General features: G+C 27.9%; 1 protein-coding gene across 4 annotated transcripts; it reads left to right on the plus strand.

Annotated features, from left to right (window-relative positions):
- The first annotated feature begins 578 nt into the window (after positions 1-578).
- LOC107445731 (heterogeneous nuclear ribonucleoprotein R) lies at positions 579-22,360 on the plus strand. 4 transcript variants are annotated; one of them, XM_043038662.2, is made up of 12 exons: positions 579-931; positions 4,545-4,655; positions 6,956-7,113; positions 9,442-9,671; positions 9,817-9,924; positions 10,847-11,023; positions 11,098-11,233; positions 11,314-11,519; positions 13,536-13,831; positions 14,412-14,485; positions 14,884-15,130; positions 15,828-22,360. In XM_043038662.2, exons 3-11 carry the CDS (start codon positions 6,957-6,959, stop codon positions 15,096-15,098), a joined length of 1,599 nt encoding a protein of 532 aa, XP_042894596.1. In that variant the 5' UTR covers positions 579-931; positions 4,545-4,655; position 6,956; the 3' UTR covers positions 15,099-15,130; positions 15,828-22,360. The 4 variants fall into 4 exon arrangements, with proteins under 4 accessions (XP_042894596.1, XP_042894595.1, XP_042894597.1 ...); XM_043038661.2 differs by having other exon boundaries at positions 14,884-15,053; XM_071181278.1 differs by lacking the exon at positions 579-931 and adding an exon at positions 960-1,046 and having other exon boundaries at positions 14,884-15,053.
- Positions 22,361-23,442: the final 1,082 nt, after the last annotated feature.

The raw sequence follows: 23,442 nt of genomic DNA on the forward strand, positions 1-23,442 counted from the left end.
TTAGTTTAGCTACAATCTTAAGAATAAGGTTGATTTAAAAACATGCCTTTTTAAAGTATGCTTGCATTTGGGTTTGCCATGCATTCTAATTATTAAGTATTCTCAACTTTTCATCTTTTTATCCCCATCCATTTCTTTTTTCTTAATATATATATATATACAAGCATTCTCTAGTTTTTTCATCAATATTTTAGTAGTTTAATAAATAATTTTCTATTTTTAAAATGGGCAGTGAGGGAGAAAGAAAAATATTTGAATAAAAAGAATATAATTGAATTTTAAAATTCATTTTCCTCAACAAAAAAAAAAAAACCGCTGTACACGTACATGGGCCACCCGAAACAAACGCCCCTTTCTTGCTAATCATGACGCCACTTCTGCAGCGCCGCCACTGATTTGTACGTGAAAACACAAAAAAGTAGAGACTAAAAACGAAACTCAAAAAACCGAAAACGAAACTAATACAATTTCTTGAAAATATTTATGTTTTGCTAGCTGAGATATATCTGTGTCTTTTTAATATTTCATTATTAAATAATAAAATAGAATTACAGAAAATTTAATTAAGTGGCAACGTTATTCGCTGCCGGTAGCGCCGACATCGGAGTAAGAGAAAAATAAAATAATAGATGATTCGAAGGAGAAGGGAGTGTTCTTGATTTTTGTTGAAAATTATAAATTTTTTATGTTTGCAGATTGTATTTAAACGTTACAGTTATTTTCTTAAATTTTATTTAAAATTTATTATTTAATATCAGTTTTTGTCATAATTAAGCTCAAAGATCTGTAGTTCTGAAAAGAGCAATTTTTTGCGCTCTCTAACAGCCCTTTGGGCGGTCGTGTAAACCCCGTAGTCTAGAACATCACGTTGTACCGCTCTCTCGAAAAGCCGCAAGTTGAAATCGATCTGCGAATGGATGTCCGAGCTTTGGTAAGAGCAAATCATTTTCGAATACCTGTAACATGTTGAATTCGTTGAGAAAGGGGTGGCCAAACTCCCTGATCGTCCCCCTAAACTCTTTGGCTGGTTAATGAAAGGAACATAGGTGCAATATTTTATCAAGGCTAAGACTAAAATGTTCAGGATTATCTCTAAATTTTTTTAAAAAAAGTTTGCATTATTAATTTTTTTCACAAGCCTTTTAAGCATAAAATTATTAACTTTATTCAATTTTTTAGTGTTAAAATACTTTATTCTAAGGAATTATACATTTTTTATTTACACATACAAATGATAAAACACATTTTATCATTATATTAGTTAATTTAAATTTATATCTTTCGGATGCTAATTAGCACAATAAAAAAGAAAAAGTGAGCGATATATTTGTTTAAAAATCTTTAAATTTTTTTAGTCAGCCTTAAATTATTGAGAATTTTATTTAACATGTTTAATTAATTTGAACTTAGTGAAATAAATCCTCTCTCAAGGTTGGAATCCCTGGTATTGAAATAATTTCAAATAAAATCAATTTATGTTCATTATTAGTTAGAATTATTTTTTTTTCCATTGCAGTTTAATTAGCTTTCATTAATAACTAGAAAGATTACAGCAGGGCTTAGCTACATATGCAAACTAAAAATTTCTGTTAATAAAAGTTATTCTATTTTTTCCTTATATTTATTTTAAATTTCAAAGTAAATATTTTAATATAATTTAGGAGAAATACACTTTTATATACGATTAGTTTATTGCAATAAAATAATTTAATTAAAAAAAATTTTCTTCAAGAAAAAAAAAAGCATTTTCTATTCAAAAGAGTGTGTAAAATATTTTTCTATTTAACAATTTTTGAAGAATGTTTTACTTTACCTCCGGAAAACTATCTTGTAAGAGTTGGCTAAGTGCAAGATTTTTTTTTTTCAAAAAAAAAAAAAAAAAANTTGAATTTATTTGATTTAAATCAGATTTCTTTTAATTATTTAAATCAATTTTGTTAAATATTTACCAGCTAAATTATTTGATAAAATCTATTAGCAGTATTTAATATTTATTTTTACAAACTAGTCACTGAATTAAAAAAATCGCATTTATTTTTTTTTCATTCAAAAATTTTAAAGACATGGAAGTAGTTTGTCTGTTAGATATCAGGTTGGATTACAGTAAAGCTGCTTTGCTATAGTTCTACCCACTTTTAAGAAAAATTACTATTTGGTTTAAGATAAACAAATTGTTAGGTCTTGTTCTCTAATACTACCTTTCATATAAAAGCTAACTTATATTTAGATATTTGTATCTTCATAGTTTTGCAATCTGCATATCTATTATCAGAGGTCTGTCTAGATTTTACTGAGAGGTACCTATTTTGTGACAATTTTCATATAATTTGTAAAGATTAAAAATTATCATTATAAAATCAACACAAAAATATGAATTTATCGTTTCTTACAGCATACAAAAATAAAACTTTAAGAAAAAGTATTTTGTGAAACTACTGTTTTTCCTAAAGTTGAATTTGTGAAGGTACCGCTATACGGTAGTAAATTTGGCCTAGGCAGACCGCTAATTGTCGTAAGCAAGATTGCATTGAAAAAATAATAATAAGCAATATTTAAATATTTTTGCAGCCCCAATTTTTTTTAAAAACTAAAATTGTTTAAAAAGTATCTGTTTAGATATTATTGCAACCTTTAGCTGCATGTAGTAAAATCATACTTAAGATAGCCAGATAAATGATTTATGTTTTTATAATGTAAATATGTACCTTCACTTTTCAAATTTAAAATGTATGTTATTTGTAGATAATATTTTATTTCTTGTAATTACAATTATGAATTTTTGTCTCATATTTTCATATAAAAAATTTTTTAGTTGCGCCAGTCTATACTGATTGTATTCTATTTTAGTTGCATCAGTCGTGTGATTGGGTAGATATCTGTATTGTGATTTGTGGCAATATAATCGCCAAGTCTACGCATCTTTCGGGCAGCGGCCCGCAAGAAACTTTTTAAAAAAACCACTGTAAGGCACCAATTTGAAAGGTAGGATAACTCGTAGCCACCCATGGGCACAAACATGTACTTTTTTTTAAAAAAAATTGCTAGTTTTTAATTTATCTGGCACCCTGGCGATTGTAGTTGGCGTGACAGATCAGGATACAGAAATACCCACATGTGATTCTTTCTTTAATTCGCAGAATTCTCAGAACCTCAAGCTTGTTGATCCGCGAATCAATAATTTATATTCTAACAAGATTTTGAGTTCCTGTTATCTAAAATTTAAATTTCATTACACAAAATCTCATTAATCAGACATTTATTTTGTCATCAGTAGCCTTTTGTTTGCTTCCTTAGTTCTCCTTCACCCACGCTAATCACTTATTTTTACTTAGCTTTGTTGGAGAAAAACGAAACTTTGAGATCTACTATGAGAACACGGAACTGAAAAAAAAAATTTCATAATAACCTCAACTAGAATTGATTCTAATAAATTTGCTCTTTTTTTAAAAAATTAAGCTGCCATCCCTTAAAAACACTTACCTTTATATTCATATTCCATTTTGAAAACAAAATTTATTCACTGTTCAAATAATTATGGTAAAATTGTCTAAGTTCATAGGTTTAATTCTGATTACTATTACGAATATTTACTTTGTTTGTATTGTTCACAACTAGTTACATTTTTATTAGTGTCTTTTTTTTGGGGGGGGGATTGAGAAATGGGGTTATTGTATTTTTTAAGTGAATTTAAATTTCAAACTATTTCTTCTAAACATATTTTTTTTTCATTTGAAAGAAATGGATTTTTACTTGTTTATTTTCTCATAATTATCAGTTTATACTATCAAAAATTTCAAGTTATTTATCAATTAATCGTTCTTTCTTAGTTTACTATTTTTTAAAAAGTAGCATGTCTTAAATTTTTTTTGTAAACTATAAATTTTATAAACCTATTTCAAGGATCAGATAGATGTTAAGTGAGTGCGTTGCCCTATTTTATTACTAGGGGAACTTTGTAATGAGGCCAATACTAAAATATAAAATTGATAATTAGTAAAGTAATTCTGAACTGGCAAACATTTAAAAGATTGCTTGCTTGAAATGTTTCTTCTCAATATGGAATTTTTTCCAATGTCCCAATAAAATAAAAGTTTAAAAAAAAAAATTTTTAACTCCTAATTTAAGGAGAAGCAATTTTGTTGTTAATTCCAATGTGTATCTCGAGAATTATTTAATCAATGTGATATATTTGCTCCTTTTTTTATTTGGCTACAGTTAGATCGAATAAACTTCTCATATATTAGGACAAGAAAATTCTGAATAACACGTTGGGCTCAATGCTACCATCCCCTAACTTCTGATGCATCGCCTGAAACCTATATTGACCTGTTGATATTTGTGTTAAATCTATGTACGGAGATGCAACGATTTACTGCCCAGTCCTATATGGCACACAAAATTTTAATCTCACATTTAAGTAAACACTTTTGATGCATTCGATTTTCATTGATACCAGTGTAGATCCATGCCATATCATTTTTATAGTTTTTGAACCTAAGTATCAAATATATTAATAATTAATGTATCAAATAATCTCTTTCTAGCACTCTTTGAGTATGAGTTTCACTGTATAAGAAATTCAGAGAATGATTTTAACATGGGACGGAAGTAACTTGCCTTCCACCCAAAGAATGACCTTTCTAAATTTTGTAATGGTAAGTTTGTAAATTGTATATTTTTTCCCCTCTTCATTATGTGAATAAATTATGTGTACACAAATGTTTAAGCTCTTTTTTTTTAAATACTGAGGTATTAAAATTTTTTAAATTTTCTTTGTTATTCGTTTAATCATTGACACATTTAAATGCTTATATTTTCACTAGAATGTTTATTTTGTCACTAAACATGTTTCTTTCCTTTTTCTGCAGAATTTTTTTTTGAAATATGTCTTTCTTGCATAAATAATCAAGATTTTTCTATTCTCGTTTGAGATTTTAATAAAAATAAGTAATGACTGGCTTCAGCTAAAGCTTCAATTTAATAAATAAAATAATTCAGAAATCGTGAAAGTGTTAAAGATAGATCACGTTCTAGAAACGATATTCTTTCTTTCATTTTTCTTTTCTTTGTAGAGCATCATATTTGCAGACACTTATTTGGGTACCTCTTTTTTTTAAGGAGTCTTATTCATGTAATTCCTGATCTTTATTTTGGTAGTTACTGCACAGATTTTAAGTTTTTTATGTATGAATTTTAATTTATTATAGTTTAATTTATTTGCAAATTTCAATTTGTGTAATGATTTACAAAATTCGAAAGAGGAAATAGTGAATTTTTACGCCTACAAAATGCGAGAATATCGCCTATGATATTAGAATTTAAAAAATATTACATCAACAATTAAAAAATTTTATACATTTTTATTCTATACTTTATTCTGTAAACACAAAGTTTCTGTTACTTTAAATTAGTAATTGTTCTAATTAAAAGTATCTTAAAGCAAAATATTCGTGCACGGAAGCTTGTAGTAGAAAGCTGAAAAAATTCTGCCTTAGGGATACTCAGTATTATTCTGATTTTTTTCCTTCAGATATATATAAATCAGAAAATTATGTATATTTTTAAAGTTTGGTTATAATTTAACCAACAAAAACCATTTGGTGCTATTATTATTATGGTGCCTCTGATGTGTTGGTTAAAAAAATATCTTCTAGGAGACGTGTTTTTGTATTTTTTTTCTTCTGTTTCATTCGACTTAATAAACACTTTAAAGACCAGTTAAACATTTTATGAGAAATGTTCGTGTCGTCTCTGCTGTAACAGAGACCTTAAAAAAATTTTTTTTTTTCAATTTTGATATTTTTTCAGTCTTTTTTTATAGGTAGTTATATTAAGTAGATAAATTAAGAAGATTCATTAAAGTTATGTTCATTTACGAGGGGCCTTTTTAGCCGAAAGTGAATGAACCCTTCACAAAAAAGGTCCTAGAAAGTTATCTCTGCACTTATCTTAAAATATCACTTTGAAAATATGTCACATAAACTTGATTCAAGTATCAAAATTAGCCTTTCTTGTAAGATTTGAAATAAGGAACCTTTTTAAATACATATTGTTTGTATTTTTAAGTCCGCCAAACGTTAGTAAAAACTTTAAGCATACATTTCAACTAAATAAATAAAATAAAAATTATTTGAATTTCCTTGTGTCCGGCTAACTGGAAAGTACCCATAATACCTTTTGATTATCTTATATATCTTGAGTATCTTGTATATCTGTTCTGCGAGATATATTTGGTAAACTTGTTGCTTTCACTATATTTAAAAAAATCTTAATACACCAAAAAAATTTTTTTACAGTAAAGTATTTAAATTTATTTATTAACTTCACTGTTTATTTTTTCTTTAGTTTTATTTTGATGAATATCTAATAATTATAGTAATGCAGGTTCAAAACTTTTATATTGTGCTGGCAGTTATATGAAATTGTAATGTAACATGACCTGTAGGCATCATGTTTTTTTTTTTTTTTTTTTTTTTTTTTTTTTTTTTTTTTTTTTTNATTTAAATTTATTTATTAACTTCACTGTTTATTTTTTCTTTAGTTTTATTTTGATGAATATCTAATAATTATAGTAATGCAGGTTCAAAACTTTTATATTGTGCTGGCAGTTATGTGAAATTGTAATGGAACATGACCTGTAGGCATCATGTTTTTTTTTTTTNTTTTTTTTTTTTTTTTTTTTTTTTTTTTTTTTTTTTTTTTTTTTTTTTTTTTTACATAACTTAAACTATTGGGGAAATATTAACTTGTAAAATCATTTTATTGAGAATCTGCCAATATGCTGATTAAATAGCAAAAATATAAAAAAGGGAATTATTTTGAAAGGGAAAGAAACTCCTAAGTGTCTAATTAAATTATTTTGATATATTATGCTATTTTATAGTTCATTAGAATTGAAAATAAAATTTATGTAATCATCTTTATAATGTGTAAGTTTTTATATTTCCTTTTTCAGAATGGCTGAGAGAGATGGAGGTGTTCCTAATCAAAAACGTTTAATGGATCATTCAGAAAATGTGGACTTCGCAGAAAAATCTGATGAATTCAAAAAATTATGTGAATATGGTCTTAATCCAAAAGTTGTGATTAAATTGGAAGAAATTTTTAAAACAGGTGTTTACACATATTCCATGATATTCTTTTGTAAAAATTATTACTTTGACGTAAGCATATCTTTTCCAATTAAAGCGGCACTTGCATAGTGCGCTTAACTTAGGTAGGGTCACATGCTGAAGTATTTAGTCAGACCACAATTCTAGCAGTTTTAATATAGACCTTAGTGCTAAAGGCACTATATATTTTTAATTGGTCAATTTAGAAATGTATTTGCATCAAATTAAATAATTTTAAGTAGAATTTTCATTTTATCTGTCACATAATGTATAAGTAAGTTTTAAAATAAAGACCCAACTCTAAAAAAAAAAACTAATTTACACCTAATGTTAAAATAAAAAGAAATTATTTTATTAGGTAATTATAATTGTAAGATGGTTCCATTAGTGTAGATTAAAGAATGAAATTTTTTTTCTTTTATGGATGAAATTTAAAACAGTTAATGGAACATTTCTAATTAAAGTAGTTGCTAAAGACAGGATGTCATAACAAAGACAGGATAAGCATAACAAAAATTTTCTTACCTTGCAGACCTCGAGGTGTAAAATTCAAATAATGCGGGAAGAGAAAGGGCACTTAAGAATTGCTTAGGAATCTATCACTGGAAATGTCATCATGCGACTTTAGAGGCGCTTCCCTGTTATTGACTGTTTCTACGTGTGCCTTTGAACAGGGACTTACATTTATCTTTTTTGTATGTTTTCTAATATTTATTGTTGAAAACGGCATTTAAATCAGTTCTGTATCAGATTTTTAATCCAATTTAGAAGATTTGGAGAGTTAGTCAGTTAAGTCGCAAATTCTTTGAACAATGATTAAAATCTAATACTGAACCAATTTCAATGCCATTTTCGACATTAATCGTTATAAAATATGAAATTAAGAAAATTTAGGTTAAAAAAAGAAGTTTACAAACACAGAAAAGGTTATAATAAGGAAATGCCTCGAAAGGCTAAAAATAAAATTTCCATTAATGGGTTCCAATGCAGTTGCCCTACCTCACCCAGAACTAATTCAGACTCACCCTGTATAATGGCCGAAATTGGTAATTTACTGGTGTAGTAGATGGTGAAAACAGGATTATGAAAAGGACAGTTTCTGATGAAAACAGGATCATAATTATTATAAAACTTTTATTCAGTAACACTTGTAGAGCTTGAGATATAAATTAAAGGAATGTTTAAAATCGACTTTTTAAGTGAAGTAATAAATTTTGCATAATATGAATTAAAAGTAGTATTTAATCAAGGCCTTGTAGTATAGGAGAGATCCATTATAGGCATATTATCGAAAAACGATACTGCCAAAAGAAAATCAAATTCTGCCTACCTGACTATATCTCATGTTAATAAATACTTGGCAGAATCATGTTGGCTGAAGATTTAAAGGTCGTTGGAAGTTAAAGTAAACCCATATATGTTAATACAGTAGAGAACCGATTATCCGGAATGATCGGGACTATCGCTATTCCGGATAACTGATTTTTCCGGTTTTCTGAATCGCTACAAAAAGCCGTTTTTTTAGTGTTAAACCCAACTAAAAAAAATATATTTGTAAGTAATCTTAAAAATAAGAAAAAACAATGAGGTAATACACTAATGATTATTTCTGAAANGAGAGATCCATTATAGGCATATTATCGAAAAACGATACTGCCAAAAGAAAATCAAATTCTGCCTACCTGACTATATCTCATGTTAATAAATACTTGGCAGAATCATGTTGGCTGAAGATTTAAAGCCAAAAAGTCGTTGGAAGTTAAAGTAAACCCATATATGTTAATATTTAATTCAATTTTTTGATACAGAACGAAAAACTGAATATTTCAGTGTTAACAGTTTATTTATGGATGCGTTCAAACTTAAAATTACGTAGTTCAAATATTGAGTTGCATTACGTATGTTATTCATGCAAAAAGCTAACATTACTCTTTAAATTTTTTTTATTTATATACCTTAAGTATAACTGCAAATCATGATAGAATTACGTTTTACCTTCCTGTTTTAAAATTTTATTTATTGGAATCCTATCTTTTTTTTTTAATTTAAATATAAACAGTATTTTTGAAACATCCAATTATAGGCTATATCAGGTTATATGTATTATTAAATATTAATAAGTCTATCAAAATGAAAAAGTTTATGCTATGAATAATTGTACTGAAATCATTCATTTATCAATATATACATATAAACCTTTTTAAAGCAGTGAATCTCAAATTTATAATTAGGGAAAATTTCTAGCTATTTTCTAGGGATTTTTCCTGTGCATGCAGTCAATCATTAGTTGTATCCATAATATTTCATTGATGGTTTTTATTTATTGCAGGTAAATTATGCTACAATGATTTGGACGAACGAGCTTTGGATGCAATTAAAGAATTTCCAGTAGATGGTGCTTTCACTGTTCTTAAGCAATTCCTTGATAGCAGCTTAGAACACGTTTCTAATAAAAGTGCGTTTCTGTGTGGTGTTATGAAAACTTATCGTCAAAAAATGAAAGTTCCTTCAAATACTAGTACTGGGGCTACCAAGGGGCCAGATGAGGAGAAAATTAAGGTATGATAATATTTTCAATGCTAAGCTACTACTTATAATTAGCTAACCTTTCAGTGTGAATCGAATAAAAATTCTTATTAATGTGTATAAAAATAGGCATGATTGTCGAAATTGATTTGATATATTTGTCTATCTTCTATTATAGGCTATTTTAGACAGAACTGGGTATACACTTGATGTAACTACTGGACAAAGAAAATATGGTGGACCACCTCCAAATTGGACTGGGTCACCTCCAGGAAGTGGATGTGAAGTAAGTACAGTGGGTATTGATAGTACATGGTGCATAGAGTTTTTTAAAGGTGTTTATATTCGTTTTTTAAAAGCCCTTAAAGATGCTTTTTTTTTTTCATTAGAAAAGTGCTTGATATACATTATCTGTTCGAAAATGAGATTTTCTTTTCTTTACCACAATCTTCGGTGAACCGATGGTCTGTAGCATATGCAAGCGCCCTATCGTTTTACTTTTTTGATGAAGTATTAGTGAGTCAGCATGTGCGTGTACAGTGATGGGTTCGGTGAGATTCTCTCATATGCAACTCTGCTGCATTTTGCAGGATATTCTCAATTTCAGGCTTCATTTTGCACCCTCTGAAATCGAAAGAAAAAAAATATGTAGATTTTTTTTTTTATGGTGGCTAATAGAATCGATGAAAAATGTTTCTTCTCAGAAACCAGCTGTTTCATCATGATCATGTAAAGTCTTTGAAAATTATTTTGCATTTTGTAATATACATAGTGCTTAAAAATTTTTTTGAGTACTTAAAAAGTGCTTATTTCTTGTTGAAAGATTTGGCTACATTTCCTGTAGTATCTTTTACCAACTTGTAAGTTTTATTTGCACCATAGGTATAATTTCAGACTATATTGAAATTTGCAAATCCAATATAGTTAGGACCTCTTCCTGTTTAAATTACTATTAGAATAAATCCATATTAAGATTGTTAGTGATGTTTCATGCAATTTTATTTTGCAGTTTCTTTTTTTCAAAAGTTATCTATATGCTGTTTTAAAGAAATGACATAATATTTTTGATATATGTTGTCCTGATTTTTTCTTTGTCCCACTATAAAGCCTGTGAATGTTAATTTTTGCAGAAGCCTATAAAATTTTTCCTTTTAGTTGTATAGTCTAAACTTGAATTTTTTTTTTATAGTAGTCCCTTTTTGTTGCAGATTTTTGTAGGTAAAATTCCAAAGGATATATTTGAAGACGAGCTTATTCCTCTTTTTGAAAAATGTGGTCCTCTTTGGGATTTACGATTAATGATGGATCCACTGACTGGACAAAATCGGGGTTATGCATTTATTACTTTCAAAAATAAATCAGGAGCTCAAAATGCTGTGAAGCAGGTATGATTGTAACTTATTCATTTTTCTTACTGTCCATTGAATTTTTTAGCTAAAAATTTTTTTCTGTACTTTAGCTGGATAATCATGAAATCAGAAAAGGAAAATTCATTGGCGTGACAGTGTCAATAAATAATCACAGGTTATTTGTTGGGAACATTCCAAAAAATAGAGGAAAGGACGAACTTTTTGAAGAATTTACTAAGCACGCCCGTAAGGCTTCATTCACTATTATCTCATTATTATTCTCACAACTAAGTTTTAAAAATAATTTTTAATTTTTTTTTATTTAGCTGGACTCACAGAAGTCATTATTTATAGTTCACCTGATGATAAGAAAAAAAATAGAGGCTTCTGCTTTCTGGAATATGATTCACATAAAGCTGCTTCTCTAGCTAAGAGAAGATTAAGTACAGGACGCATAAAGGTCTGGGGATGTGATATCATTGTTGACTGGGCCGATCCTCAAGAAGAACCTGATGAAGAAACGATGTCAAAAGTATGATTTTTTTGTTTATTTTTTTTGTATGATTCTAATCTTTAAAATAAAAAGCAATATTAAATATCTTGCAGCTGTATGAATTAAAAAGAAAAAGAACAAAAAGTATAACTTTTATGGAATTTTTTTGTACAATTTATAAGAGTTCGTACACGCTGGAATACTTGAAATAGTCAAAGAAAACTAAATTGAAAAAAGTTGCAATAGTCAGGGGGGGAAATAATTTTACCCCAAAAAACTGATATTCGTAAGGGGATTTGACACCCTATCATATGAAATTTCATTTTCACTACTGTAAGTTGTAATAGTCAGGGAGGGAAATAATTTTACCCCCAAAAACTGATATTCGTAAGGGGATTTGACACCCTATCATATGAAATTTCATTTTCACTACTGTAAGTTGCGCAGTAAAGTAAGTAAAAATTATTGAATTTTTTGCCAAAGTGGCAGGTATTGGATTCCTCAAAGATATCTATTTTTAAGCTTTTCCAGGAAAAGCCTGCAATCAGATGTCTGATTTAGATTGTAAAACTTCTGCCTTAAGAGAATTGTGTTTTTTTATTGATCAGAATCAGTGTTATTAGTTTTCGTTCCCGGAACATAATGTTTTTTAATCCACTTATGTTCTCAATTTTCATTATCCTTGATTTATTATGATAAATTATTGTTCTATAATTTCGGATAATACATTAATTATTACGAAAACTATTTGTTATCTGTTATGGAATATCATTCTTCGGTGTGAGATCACATCTACTTTTTTAAAAATTAGTATGTTTTTATAAAGAAATAAAAGCTGATGATGATTTTATGAAGCAGATTCTTTGGAGTTATTGATTGTTATAAAGCAAAGCGCTATGTTTTTTTTTCTAAAAATTTTGTACTCATAAAATTAGTTATTATTCATTAATTTTAAGATAAGATTTTGTTAAAATTAAGTTGATCTCGGTATTTATCTTGCATTGTCGTGGTTTTACTATTTTTGATGGTGCTTCCTTTGACTTTTGTTTCTGTTTGGTAATTTTTTAGTGTTTGCATTAATTTTCCTTGTATTTTATAGTTTTTTTTTTTAATTAGGGATGAAATATTTTTTTTAAATTAGTAATTTTGTTTTTACCTTAATTTGAAAATTTTAATAAATCTTCAGCTTGTTATAATTTGACTTCAATTAAGCGTGAATTACTGATATATTTATTAGTTTCTATTTGCGCCATTAAATCTCAGGAAAAGGCTTTTCTCTTATTCTCATTGCTAAGAATCTTGTGTACAGTTGTTCGTTCATAAGGAAAAAACTAATGCCAGAATTCTGGTAGTTAATGCTTTTCATCTTCAACCATTGCCAAAACAGGTTTTATCCATTATTAAAGGTTAATTTTACTGCATATTGTTAAAAATGGATAATAAGTAACATTAACAATTAGTAAATTAGATTGTCTCATTTTTTATTGCCCCATTTCTTTTTATCAAATAAATCCAACTTTATAGTGCAATTTAAACAAAAAAAAAATAGCTTTTTCCCTCCTAATTTAATTATGGCCATTATTTATTTATTTATTTATTTTTTTTTTTAATTTTCAAACAGTTTTAGTTGCTATAAAGAATTGGTCTTATACCTTTCTATTTAAATTTTAATTTTTATAATAGTAGAACTGATATAATAATCTAACCTTTAAATCTTATTTAATTCAAAAACAGTCAATTTAATTTAATTCATATTAATTATTTGTTTGGTTTTAAGTAAATTATGTTTTACATTTTTTTATGGAAGTTAGTTTTCAACTACGAGTAAATTCTGTGGTAATGTTTTATAAGCGGTTTAAAAATGTAGAAAAAGCTTCTCTACTAATAGGTTCATAAATAATTAAAGTATGTTCTATGCTTTTCAATAGTTAAGGCTGTTAGTTGTATATAATTCTAATTTTGAAGAAATGTTTCAAACCAACAGCTGATGATTTATTAGGGAGGAACTTTTAACTTAAATCTTTGTTTGTAACTTATGACTTTAAATTCTTTTAGGTTAAGGTGTTATATGCTCGAAATTTAACCACAGATGTTTCAGAAGAGAAATTAAAGGAAATGTTTGAATCATATGGAAAAGTTGAAAGAGTTAAAAAAATTAAAGATTATGCATTTATTCATTTTGATGATCGGGACCATGCCATCAAAGCCATGAATTCTCTGAATGGGAAAGAAATAGGTGGAGCTCCTATGCAAGTTTCTTTAGCCAAACCGCCCTCTGATAAGAAAAAGAAGGAAGAGATATTGCGAAACCGCGAAAGACGTATGATGCAGATGATGCAACAGCGAGCTATGTAAGCCACTTTTTTGCCATTTTCATTTTACATTACCATTTTAATTTTGTAATTACCTAAATTTCTTTTAGGGTTTATTTTGATTGTACTTCAGAAACTTAATTTTATTGTAACCAAGTGTTCTAATAATGACAAATTGAAAGAAGTAGAAAGGTATATGTCTAAGAAGGTAGGTAATGAAAGGTAGTAGAATTCTGCTTATAAAACCAGAAAATTATTCTCGTGGAATTTTAAAGTTGCTTACAAAGTTCCTCAATGGAACTTTAATTAATGTTGTTAATTACTTTCTGCTACATGTCAGAGTTTTTAATGAAAGATAGTTGCTCTGGCATCTGTTCATTTTGTACCCGAACTGCATCAAATTTTGAAAAAAAGAAGTTTTATAGTTTTCTGAGTTAGCCAAAGTATTTTATTATAATTTTTGTAATTTTACTCTTGTTACTAAGTTCTAATTTCTCGATTAAAATGAAACAATTTATCTCCTGTTTTAATTGATTTTTTTTCATTATTGGTTATTTTTGGAACACCTGGTAATATCTTGACAATTAGTGCTTAATATGTATTTAATTATTTTTTGTAGGATGATGGGTATCCCTCCTCCTCCACCGCGTGGTAGAGGAGCTAGGTTACCATTACCATCCACTCGCAATTACGGTAAGTTTTGATGAATTTTCATATTTATATCTTTTTTCTTTAAATGCTATTAACAAAACTCTGTTCTGCATATTCTTTCCATTGTGCTCTTGCTTCTAACTTTACTTATTTTGCTTGCTTTCTTTATTATAATGTTTAAAATATTAATATGTAATTGTTTAAAATCAATGATGTGCATGCATTATTATTAAAATGTATTTTTTAAATAATTTGTCTTAAATAAAGTGATATTAAATTGTTATAATTCTTTTATAAATGTGCTCTTTAAGCTGCTTAAAACCTATTTTTCTATGTTTTTATCTTGTATTCAATTTAATTATTTAATTGCATTGCATATATGATATTTTAAAGTCACCATGCGTTTATTCGAAACCAAAATCCTTATTGCTTTCTGTCAGATTATGACTACGACTACTACGGGTATGGTGACTATCAGGGAGGCTACGCCGCCGACCCCTACTATGATGATTATTACGGTGGCCGCTATGATGACTATTATGACTATGGATATGGAGCTGCACCCCGTCCCAGGGAACCCGTCGGTCGAGCCCGAGCTGGACCAGAGAGGGTGGGTTATGTTGCTGGAGTCTTGTCCTCGATAGTTCATCATTAGCTACAGTTTCCACTAGGAACAAAACTCATGAGGTTGGTCAAGTGTCTCGTAGTACCATTTATATTTAAAAGACACTGTCCTCCCTCGAGAAATATCATATCCGAGCAATAAAAAAAGCTCTCTTTATCATTTCCTTCTTTTCCTTTCTATTTCCCTTAAATTCCCTTTATGCATCTGCCAGATAACTTTAATGCTACTACTTGTGTTGTCGCTGCTACTAGGCCTATGTGACTCTCTAACTTTATTTCCTTAATAGTTAATCAAAAATTCATGGAAACAAAATTTTTTAAAATTGAATAATAAAATTTAGTTTGCTAGTAATGTAAGAATCTTGGCTCGGATATGATAGTGTTTTGTTTGTTTCTCTGTTTTTTGCTTTATGTGTTGTTGCTTGTAGATGTGTTTAACTCTCAAACCTTTAGTTTAATTGCTTTTTGTATTTTTAATTTGTATGTTAAATTTTTATTTAAAATTCTGAATATTAATGTAATGAATAATTTAATATTAGATGATTGTTTAACATATTTTAGTTCCATTAATGTACGTAGTAGTTAGTAGTTTTAAAAAGTTATTCTTTGCAACTTGTCCTTTTATTATATAAGTGTACAGTCTGTTCTTAATCTTTATTGATAGAGGGCAGTTAATTTTTTATGCTGTTCCTTTTTTTCTTCTTCAAAAAACGTTTTCTAAAAAAATTGCATGAAATCTGAATAAAATGAATTATTTCAGGCTCGTGCTGGCCGTGGTATTCCCCGTGGCCGCGCCACTGGTCCCCCAACTCCTCGTGGCAGGGTTCCAGTCCCACCACCCCTAGGCAGAGGTACCCGTGGAGTATCCCGTGGAATACCTCCTGGTCCCATCCCGGTTCACCTTCATGGAGCCATCCCCAGGGGAAACCTAGTAGGTAAGCCAGGACGGAAGTTCGACACACCTAGCCATCAAAACCAAGGGGACTCAAAACGTCGCTTCCAAAACGCTGGAACTGGGCAATGGGGAAGTCATCCTATACCCCAGCAACCACTGAATTCCACTGGATACAATGGCTACCGTAATCGGACACCGGGGAATCCCACACACTGGTACCAAGACTCTTATGGCCAACAGTGGGGCTAGTTAACTCATCATAAACTCAATACTGTTTTTTTATACTTGAACTAGTTTTTCTGAAGCCAAACTTTTTTTCATTCGAAGAGGAAGTGTCCTTGTTTTCGAAGGGAGCAACAATCTTCCTAATACATGTTATATGATGGTACTACAGCTTTTGATGTGTTTTGGCTGTTATTTCCTGCCCAAGGCCTATTCTAATTTGTGATTTGAAAAGAAAAGGAAGATAAAAAGCAATTGTTATAAATTTAGAAAATTTGGTATGATGAATTAGTAACTAGGTATACTTTGCATGAAGACTTATATACTGCTTTTATCTGTGGGCTCTTCTACATACATCATGTTTACTTGTTGACTCATTGAAAGATTGTTCTTATGAAGGTTTCATTGCCAGAGTAAGAGTTGTTAAGTTTTTGAAAGTATGCTATTCTTTTTTTTAAAGAATTTTTGAATGATTTACATATTACTTTATACTTTTTTTATTGTTTAATCTAAATTGTAGTAGTGAACTATGACAGTCCCTATGTTTATATCATTTTTGTTCTCTCTTACTTTTTTTAGCATTTGAGAATGTGTGCTTCAGTGTTTTTTTTAATGCTAAATAATTATTTCAAACTTCTCCTAATTTGCATAACGAGAGGGGTTTATTTTTTGAGGGTGTGATATAATTGGTTCTTACAAGGTAAACCAGCATCACTGCCAGCTACTGTGATAGTTTATTTGGAGTATGTTAGGTACCAGAATGAACTCGAGTCCAAAATTTTATTTAATGAATACTTTCTTTTATCTGTATAAAGAGTACTATTTAACTTTAAAGACTGAAAATGTATTTTTTCCGTTGACAAAGAGTATTAGTGACTCAGTCTATATCAATGATCCCCTTTGCTAATATTAAATTAATGTTTCCTATCTATCCAGAGGTCTATAAAAAAAAATATGTGCCATTTTCTGAGGTTTTAAGGTCTTTAAAAGCACATAAGCGGAACAACAGGCTAGTTGTATAAATTTAAAGTTTTATTTCAACATTTTTTTTTCCAGATTTGAATTTAAAATTACTGTTATTGTTTAAAAGAAACTAAAGAAATTTAAAAAGTATTTTGTAACTGAAGCAACCATTTTCACTATATTAGATAACTCACATTGTACATTCTAGTTACAAATTTGTTAAATCTGTGCTAAAATTTAGCCTAAATACTTTGAAAGTTTTTCCAACTCCTTTTTGAAAGTGTTGGAAACTTTTAAAATAGAGGGAAGAAAAGATTTAAAATGATGATATATTTTATGCTGCATTATTTATATGGTTATACATAGTTATTTCTAAACAAACTTGTTTTTATCTTAAAATATATTAATAAAATTAAATTTTTAGAAAGGATTAGCATAAAAATAGAAGACTGTTAAATTTTGTTGAAATGTTCAGTATCTATATTTAAAATATTTCTTGTATCTAATTTTTCTTTTAACTGCCTGAAATAACGGAAAATAATGAAATCTTGTCCTAAGAAATTTCTTGCTGGGAATTTTTAAAATTTATCTTAATTCAAATTCATGTTAAAGCAGTAAAATCTTGAATTGATTTAATTATTTGTTCTTAAAATTTAAAGGAAAAAAAATTACCATTTTTAAAGTTTTGTGGTAAAGACTGCACAAAGTTATATAATTACTAATTGATTGTAGTTTGCAAACACAGTATTAAACCAGTTGAGGAAATCGAAAATTTTTCTTGTTTTAACTATAAATAAAGCAATGTAAATAATTCATCATTTTTCGCGTTTGGAGTTTTTTCTTTATTGCTTTTTTAATACTTTATTATTACAATTATTTTTGTTGAATTTTATAACCACAGTTTATTTATCTTCTATAAGTGTTAGAAAAAAATGAGAAAAATAATCATGCAAGGTGTTAGGGAAATCGCTTTAAAAGACAATTTTTATTAATTAATCCCGAGTGTCAATGAGCTGTTGATTTGTTTTAAATCTCATTATTTCTAGTTTGACAACAAAAAAAGGATATAATTGGGAAATTTCCCATGTGTGTATATCTTCTTTGCTTTCACAAATTCATTGTATATGTGTAAAGAATTTATTTGCAATTATATATGAATTGTTTGGGGAGTAGTTGTTAGTGTATAAATATGAATTTTTAAAATTTGTGAATTTTAGAAGTAGTGTTGATGTTAGTGTTATTAATTCCCGGTTCCAATCATTGGTGTTTTTTTATATAGTTGTCATTGTTGAAAAGATAATCTTTATTTGTAAATGAATTGATCTGCATTGTGTTATTTACTCCCATTGTTATTGAAATTTATGGTACATTATTTCATATTTCTGGTGATTTAGAGTTTTACAACTCACACTCATATAGTATTTAACAATAATGTTTAATGAAAACACATTTTGCATTCAAAATCGAGATGTGCATTGATTTATTTTTCATGTGTAGTAGTTTAGTAGTTGTGGTAATTAAAAAATGGTGTCAAAACATAATTAATGCATTTTTCTGTGCATGTTATAGAAGCTTTCAAATTATGAAGAGCTCATTAGGAATAAAAATTTCCTATAAAGAACATTACTAATTGATACAAATAACTTGCAATATTACTGAATATTGCTCCTTTCTCAGTGCAGCTGTGACGATATAATGAAAAATTTTGTGACCAACTTACTCTATTATGACAAAAAAATAATGGAAATTCTCTTTTAAGAAAATGACAAAATGAAGCTATAGACTATTTCAGCTCTATATTTAATCATTTATATAATGAACCATACATAAAGTATAACCAAAGAGTCTTCCTAAAAAGGCCCATCACAGAGTACATCTGTGTGCACAGATTATAAAAACACCGGTGGCTTTTGATACCTAATTTGTCTTTTTAAAAAACAGGTGGAGCAACATTAGATATTGAAAACAAAGCGGACTGATTCGGAATATAACGACATTGATTCTTAACCTTTTTTTCTTTCTTTTTTTTAGAACAATATAAACTTTTTAATTCTTAATATTTATATTTACAAATGTTATAGAATTTTATTTTATTAAACAAATTCTATATAAGGCTAGTCAACAAAATTAAACCCCTTTGTCAGTTCTTAAACATTTTAAAATGTATTTGCTTTTGCTTCGAGGAATATAATTTGGTTTGAACACAATTTAAGCCAATTGGCTAGTGTGTTAATTTAATCTGGCTGCATGTAATCCCACATTAGTATTGTGATAATTACATTTCTTGAAATTTATTAAAATTTATATAGCATTGTGTACTTATCCTCATAAATCTCAATGCCAAAATTCAAGATAACAATTTATAAGTTTGAATGTATAAATTTGTCACATATAATGTGAATAAGTACTTTTATTTGGAGTTTTGATATATACTATACTATATCATTAAATTTTTGAAAGTTTTTCATTCTTTATAATGCAAATTTTTGTAATAATTCGAATAAATTAACCTTACCAATCAGCATTAACTTAACTGTGTTTGAATTCATTACCCTGGGTTAAAAACAAATATAATCTAAGATCTTTATCAACTGGCTAATTGTTGACTATTGTAAGTTTTTTTTTTTCTTCTAATAACAGGGGATTTGTAAAAAAAAAATACTGTTTACTATAATTGGCATAAACTTTGCTTGAAAAATTATCGGATTTCTATTAGAACTTTTCCTGAGCCAATAACAATTTGTATAAGGAAGTTTTATTGTCCACCAATTTTATATCCGTGTATATTTAATGAAAAATTTGTGTAAGTATATTTAGTCACTTTTTTTATAAACGAAGGAGTCATCATTAATGGTGCAGTCATTAGTATTGATTTTATAACATTTGTTGTAAATTTTTGTCCATATTTTTTGGATAATTTGATATATATACAAGATTTGTGACTTTCTAGCACTTACACATTCAAATAAAGACTGCATATCTTTTGTACTATCCTGTATTTGTTTTTTATATCTAATAGTTAAAGATTCGAAGAAGTTAATGTTAAAGATGAAATCTTATAAAAGTATGAGAAGGAGAGAGAGAAAGAAATTAAAAAGAGCGATATTTTATTACCTAGTGTCAAAAAAGAAACATTTTAAAGCAGCAATTTTTTTCTGTGATATTCTAATTGCAGAAAATTTACTGGATTGTTATGGGCGGTGCAATTTTTTTATAAATATGCACTACACTTTTTTGTGAAAGGCAGCTGACTAAACTACATTTCTGGCGACGTTTTTTTGTCGTCGCTTCCATGTTGACAGACTTATACAAGATTGCAGGCATGATTTATACTAAGCTTTAGGTTTGTGAAAAAAAAATTGTTTTTTCTGCACAGGCACCAGAGACAAGCTGTTCTTAGTTTTGTCTGCACTTGTAAAATTTCAAGTCAATTGATAAGGATTAATCTGCTTGATCTAATTACAATTAATCTTGATTATTTGAGACTGGTTTTGAAAATGTTTATCTGTAATACAAAAATCCTGGTGACATCTAAGAAATCTGATGACAAAATAATATTTAAAAAAAAAGCTTTTTTAAATGCTGTGTAATGGAAAAATTTAACGACAGGACTTTACTCTGCTGTTTCCGTGTTCTTCAAGATTTAAGTGACATAGTCTTTTTCCCTCTTGTATTGGACTGAATTTTATTGCAAGAGTTGAAAAAAATTTTAATGGATGAAATTTGATGTATGGAAATACTGAATTTGTGTTTTTTGGTGTTACTCAAAATGAAATGCAAATTTGTTCTTGATAATTGGAGGAAAAGGTATTTAATAGTTGTGAAATGGTATTAAGGCATGTGTAACATTAAAGAATGAATTTCAAATACATTTTACTGTATAAGTTAATAACTTAAACTGTTGCTTCATAATATAAGTCTCAGTCAAACCTTTTCCTCCATATATAAAAATGCATCACAAGTGTTGCAATCTGTGTTAAAAGAATTTCTGGAAATGTAGAATTTTTGCTCTACTTGTGATTATAATCTATGGTTTGATCGTTAATCTCTTTGGCTTACGTAAATTTTTGCTTATTAATGGTGGCAGTATATATTGTTAGTTTTAAAAATACTTGTTGTGTGAATTTAAAAATAGCCAAGAAATCAACTCCCATTTCAAGTTAAATGTGTGGTTTATGGTGTAAGAAATTTTTAAACTAAATCTTTGGATTACTAGAATTGGTGTATGTTTTTTATAAATGCTTGTATCTTGTATGCATGTGTAAGCTTAATTTTAACTAAAAGGAAATGCACTGATAAGAAAAACTAGTTATCATTAGTATACATATATATGGTGAAATTGCCTGATTAGGCACCAATTTATTTCTTGATGTGCTTTGAAAAATTTTTCCCATGGTGTTTGTGCACTCCAATAATTGACACTAATTAGTAGCTATTTTTAACAATTTTTTGCTCTGTTGGGATTGACTTATTTTATTTAAATTAAATCATCATATTAGTGCAAAATGACTAAATCAAAAATTAATCACAAGTATTTTTTTTATGATCAAAATGCTACAATTGAAATAAAATAAATTAAAGTCTTTTTGTAATGAATATTTCTACACAGTAAAAGAAAATTACTATTGAAGAATTTGAAAATTACTATTTTATTAAAAAAAAATAATGTACTAATGTGATGAAATTGCAGGTTGTTTTATTAAACAAGCCACACTTGGCTGTGATTTTTTTTAACCCTAAAGAAAATTGTTACAAAGTTGGAAAAAATTTTGAATAAAACTACCTGTCCAAAATAAAAGCATTGCCTTTTTCATATTAGGATGCAATTTTATGAGTATTTGCTTTATTTTCTTGCTTTTTTGTGCAATCAAATATTTTTCTTACAAATTTGTTAGAAAACATCTTTGATCGAAGAATTTACGTTGTCTTTCAAAAATGTTTTAATCTGATACTTCTTTTGCACTGTGGAATGTTTTCACATTTCCCTCTTTTTTTTTTCTTTCTCCCTTTTTATAGTTTTCTAGTCCTGTGTTCGCCAGCTTTTTTCTAGTAGCTGTTGTATTCTGGCAATATTTTGAAAAGCTAATTGTTTTCTAATATTAAAATTTGTTTTTATTTAGCCGTGTTTGATTTCCCCTGATACTGGTGGCTATGCTCTGAATAAAAGAAAAAAATTGTAAAACTTGCCTGGAATAAAAACCAGCTTGATTTTATTGTGTGGTCTTCTTATTTTTAAATGTATTTCTTATACAAATATGACTAAACTTAACGTATAATGCATTTATTCAATGGATATTAAGATGAACTTTTTATAAAGTACTACTTAGAATTAATAGTGCTTTATATTTTAATTTTGCTATTTTAGAATTAATTATGACGTTCAAATCTCAAAATGGGTGATGAATTTTGTTTCGGAAAGAGCACCTTCTAATAAGATAATTTTCATAGTAATTCATTAGGTACTTGGTATGCTTAAAAGAAATTAATTTTGTAATTTTTCATTAAAAAATCTTTAAAATTTTAAACTGAATTATAATGTACATCACTGAAGCAATAGAGTAGATAAGTTTGCAAGACTTGAATTAAAAGAAGTTTTTATTCCAATATGAACACCTTTCATTATATTTTCAGTAACTAAATGTATTTAAAAATGCTGATTTATGGTTAAATACATACAAAATACTATAAGACTTAAAAATGGGGGATCTTTTGTCTAGTTAAGTAGGTAGTCATACATAAAAAGTTTGATAATGAGATAGGGTTTTTGTGGCAATCAGTTTCCAATTCTGTAGGTGTACTTAAAAATTCAACTTGTAATATTTTATTAAACTTTTAGTACAATTTAATGCTGACAAGACTTTAAAAAAAAAAAAAAAATTGCATTTGATAATTCTTTATTTTATCAAGTTTAAAACCTTCCTGTAATTTTAATGTGTCAATTAAACTAATGGTTATTAGTAATCTGTCTTAAAATTATTTATTCAAAGTCATAAAATTTTTTATTTTATCTAATAAACATGGTATTTAATAGTTGTGAAGAAAAAACAGCTCTTTTTTTTTAAATGTATATCAGATGAGGTCCAAATACAAATTTTTACCGTTTTCTCGCTCACAAGAAAAACTTGTTTTTTGAAGTTTTAAATCAAAAAGAAAGTTTTTAATTAGATTGTTTTGTAATTAAATTTTAAAAACATGGATCCATGTTTAATATAGTTCAATTCTGTTTTAATGCAATTTGAAAACATTTTCCTGCCTCTGGAATAAAATAGTCTTGAATGAACTTAACATATTAACA

The sequence above is a fragment of the Parasteatoda tepidariorum genome, chromosome 5 (assembly GCF_043381705.1).
Source record: "Parasteatoda tepidariorum isolate YZ-2023 chromosome 5, CAS_Ptep_4.0, whole genome shotgun sequence".
Taxonomy (NCBI): Eukaryota; Metazoa; Arthropoda; class Arachnida; order Araneae; family Theridiidae; genus Parasteatoda; species Parasteatoda tepidariorum.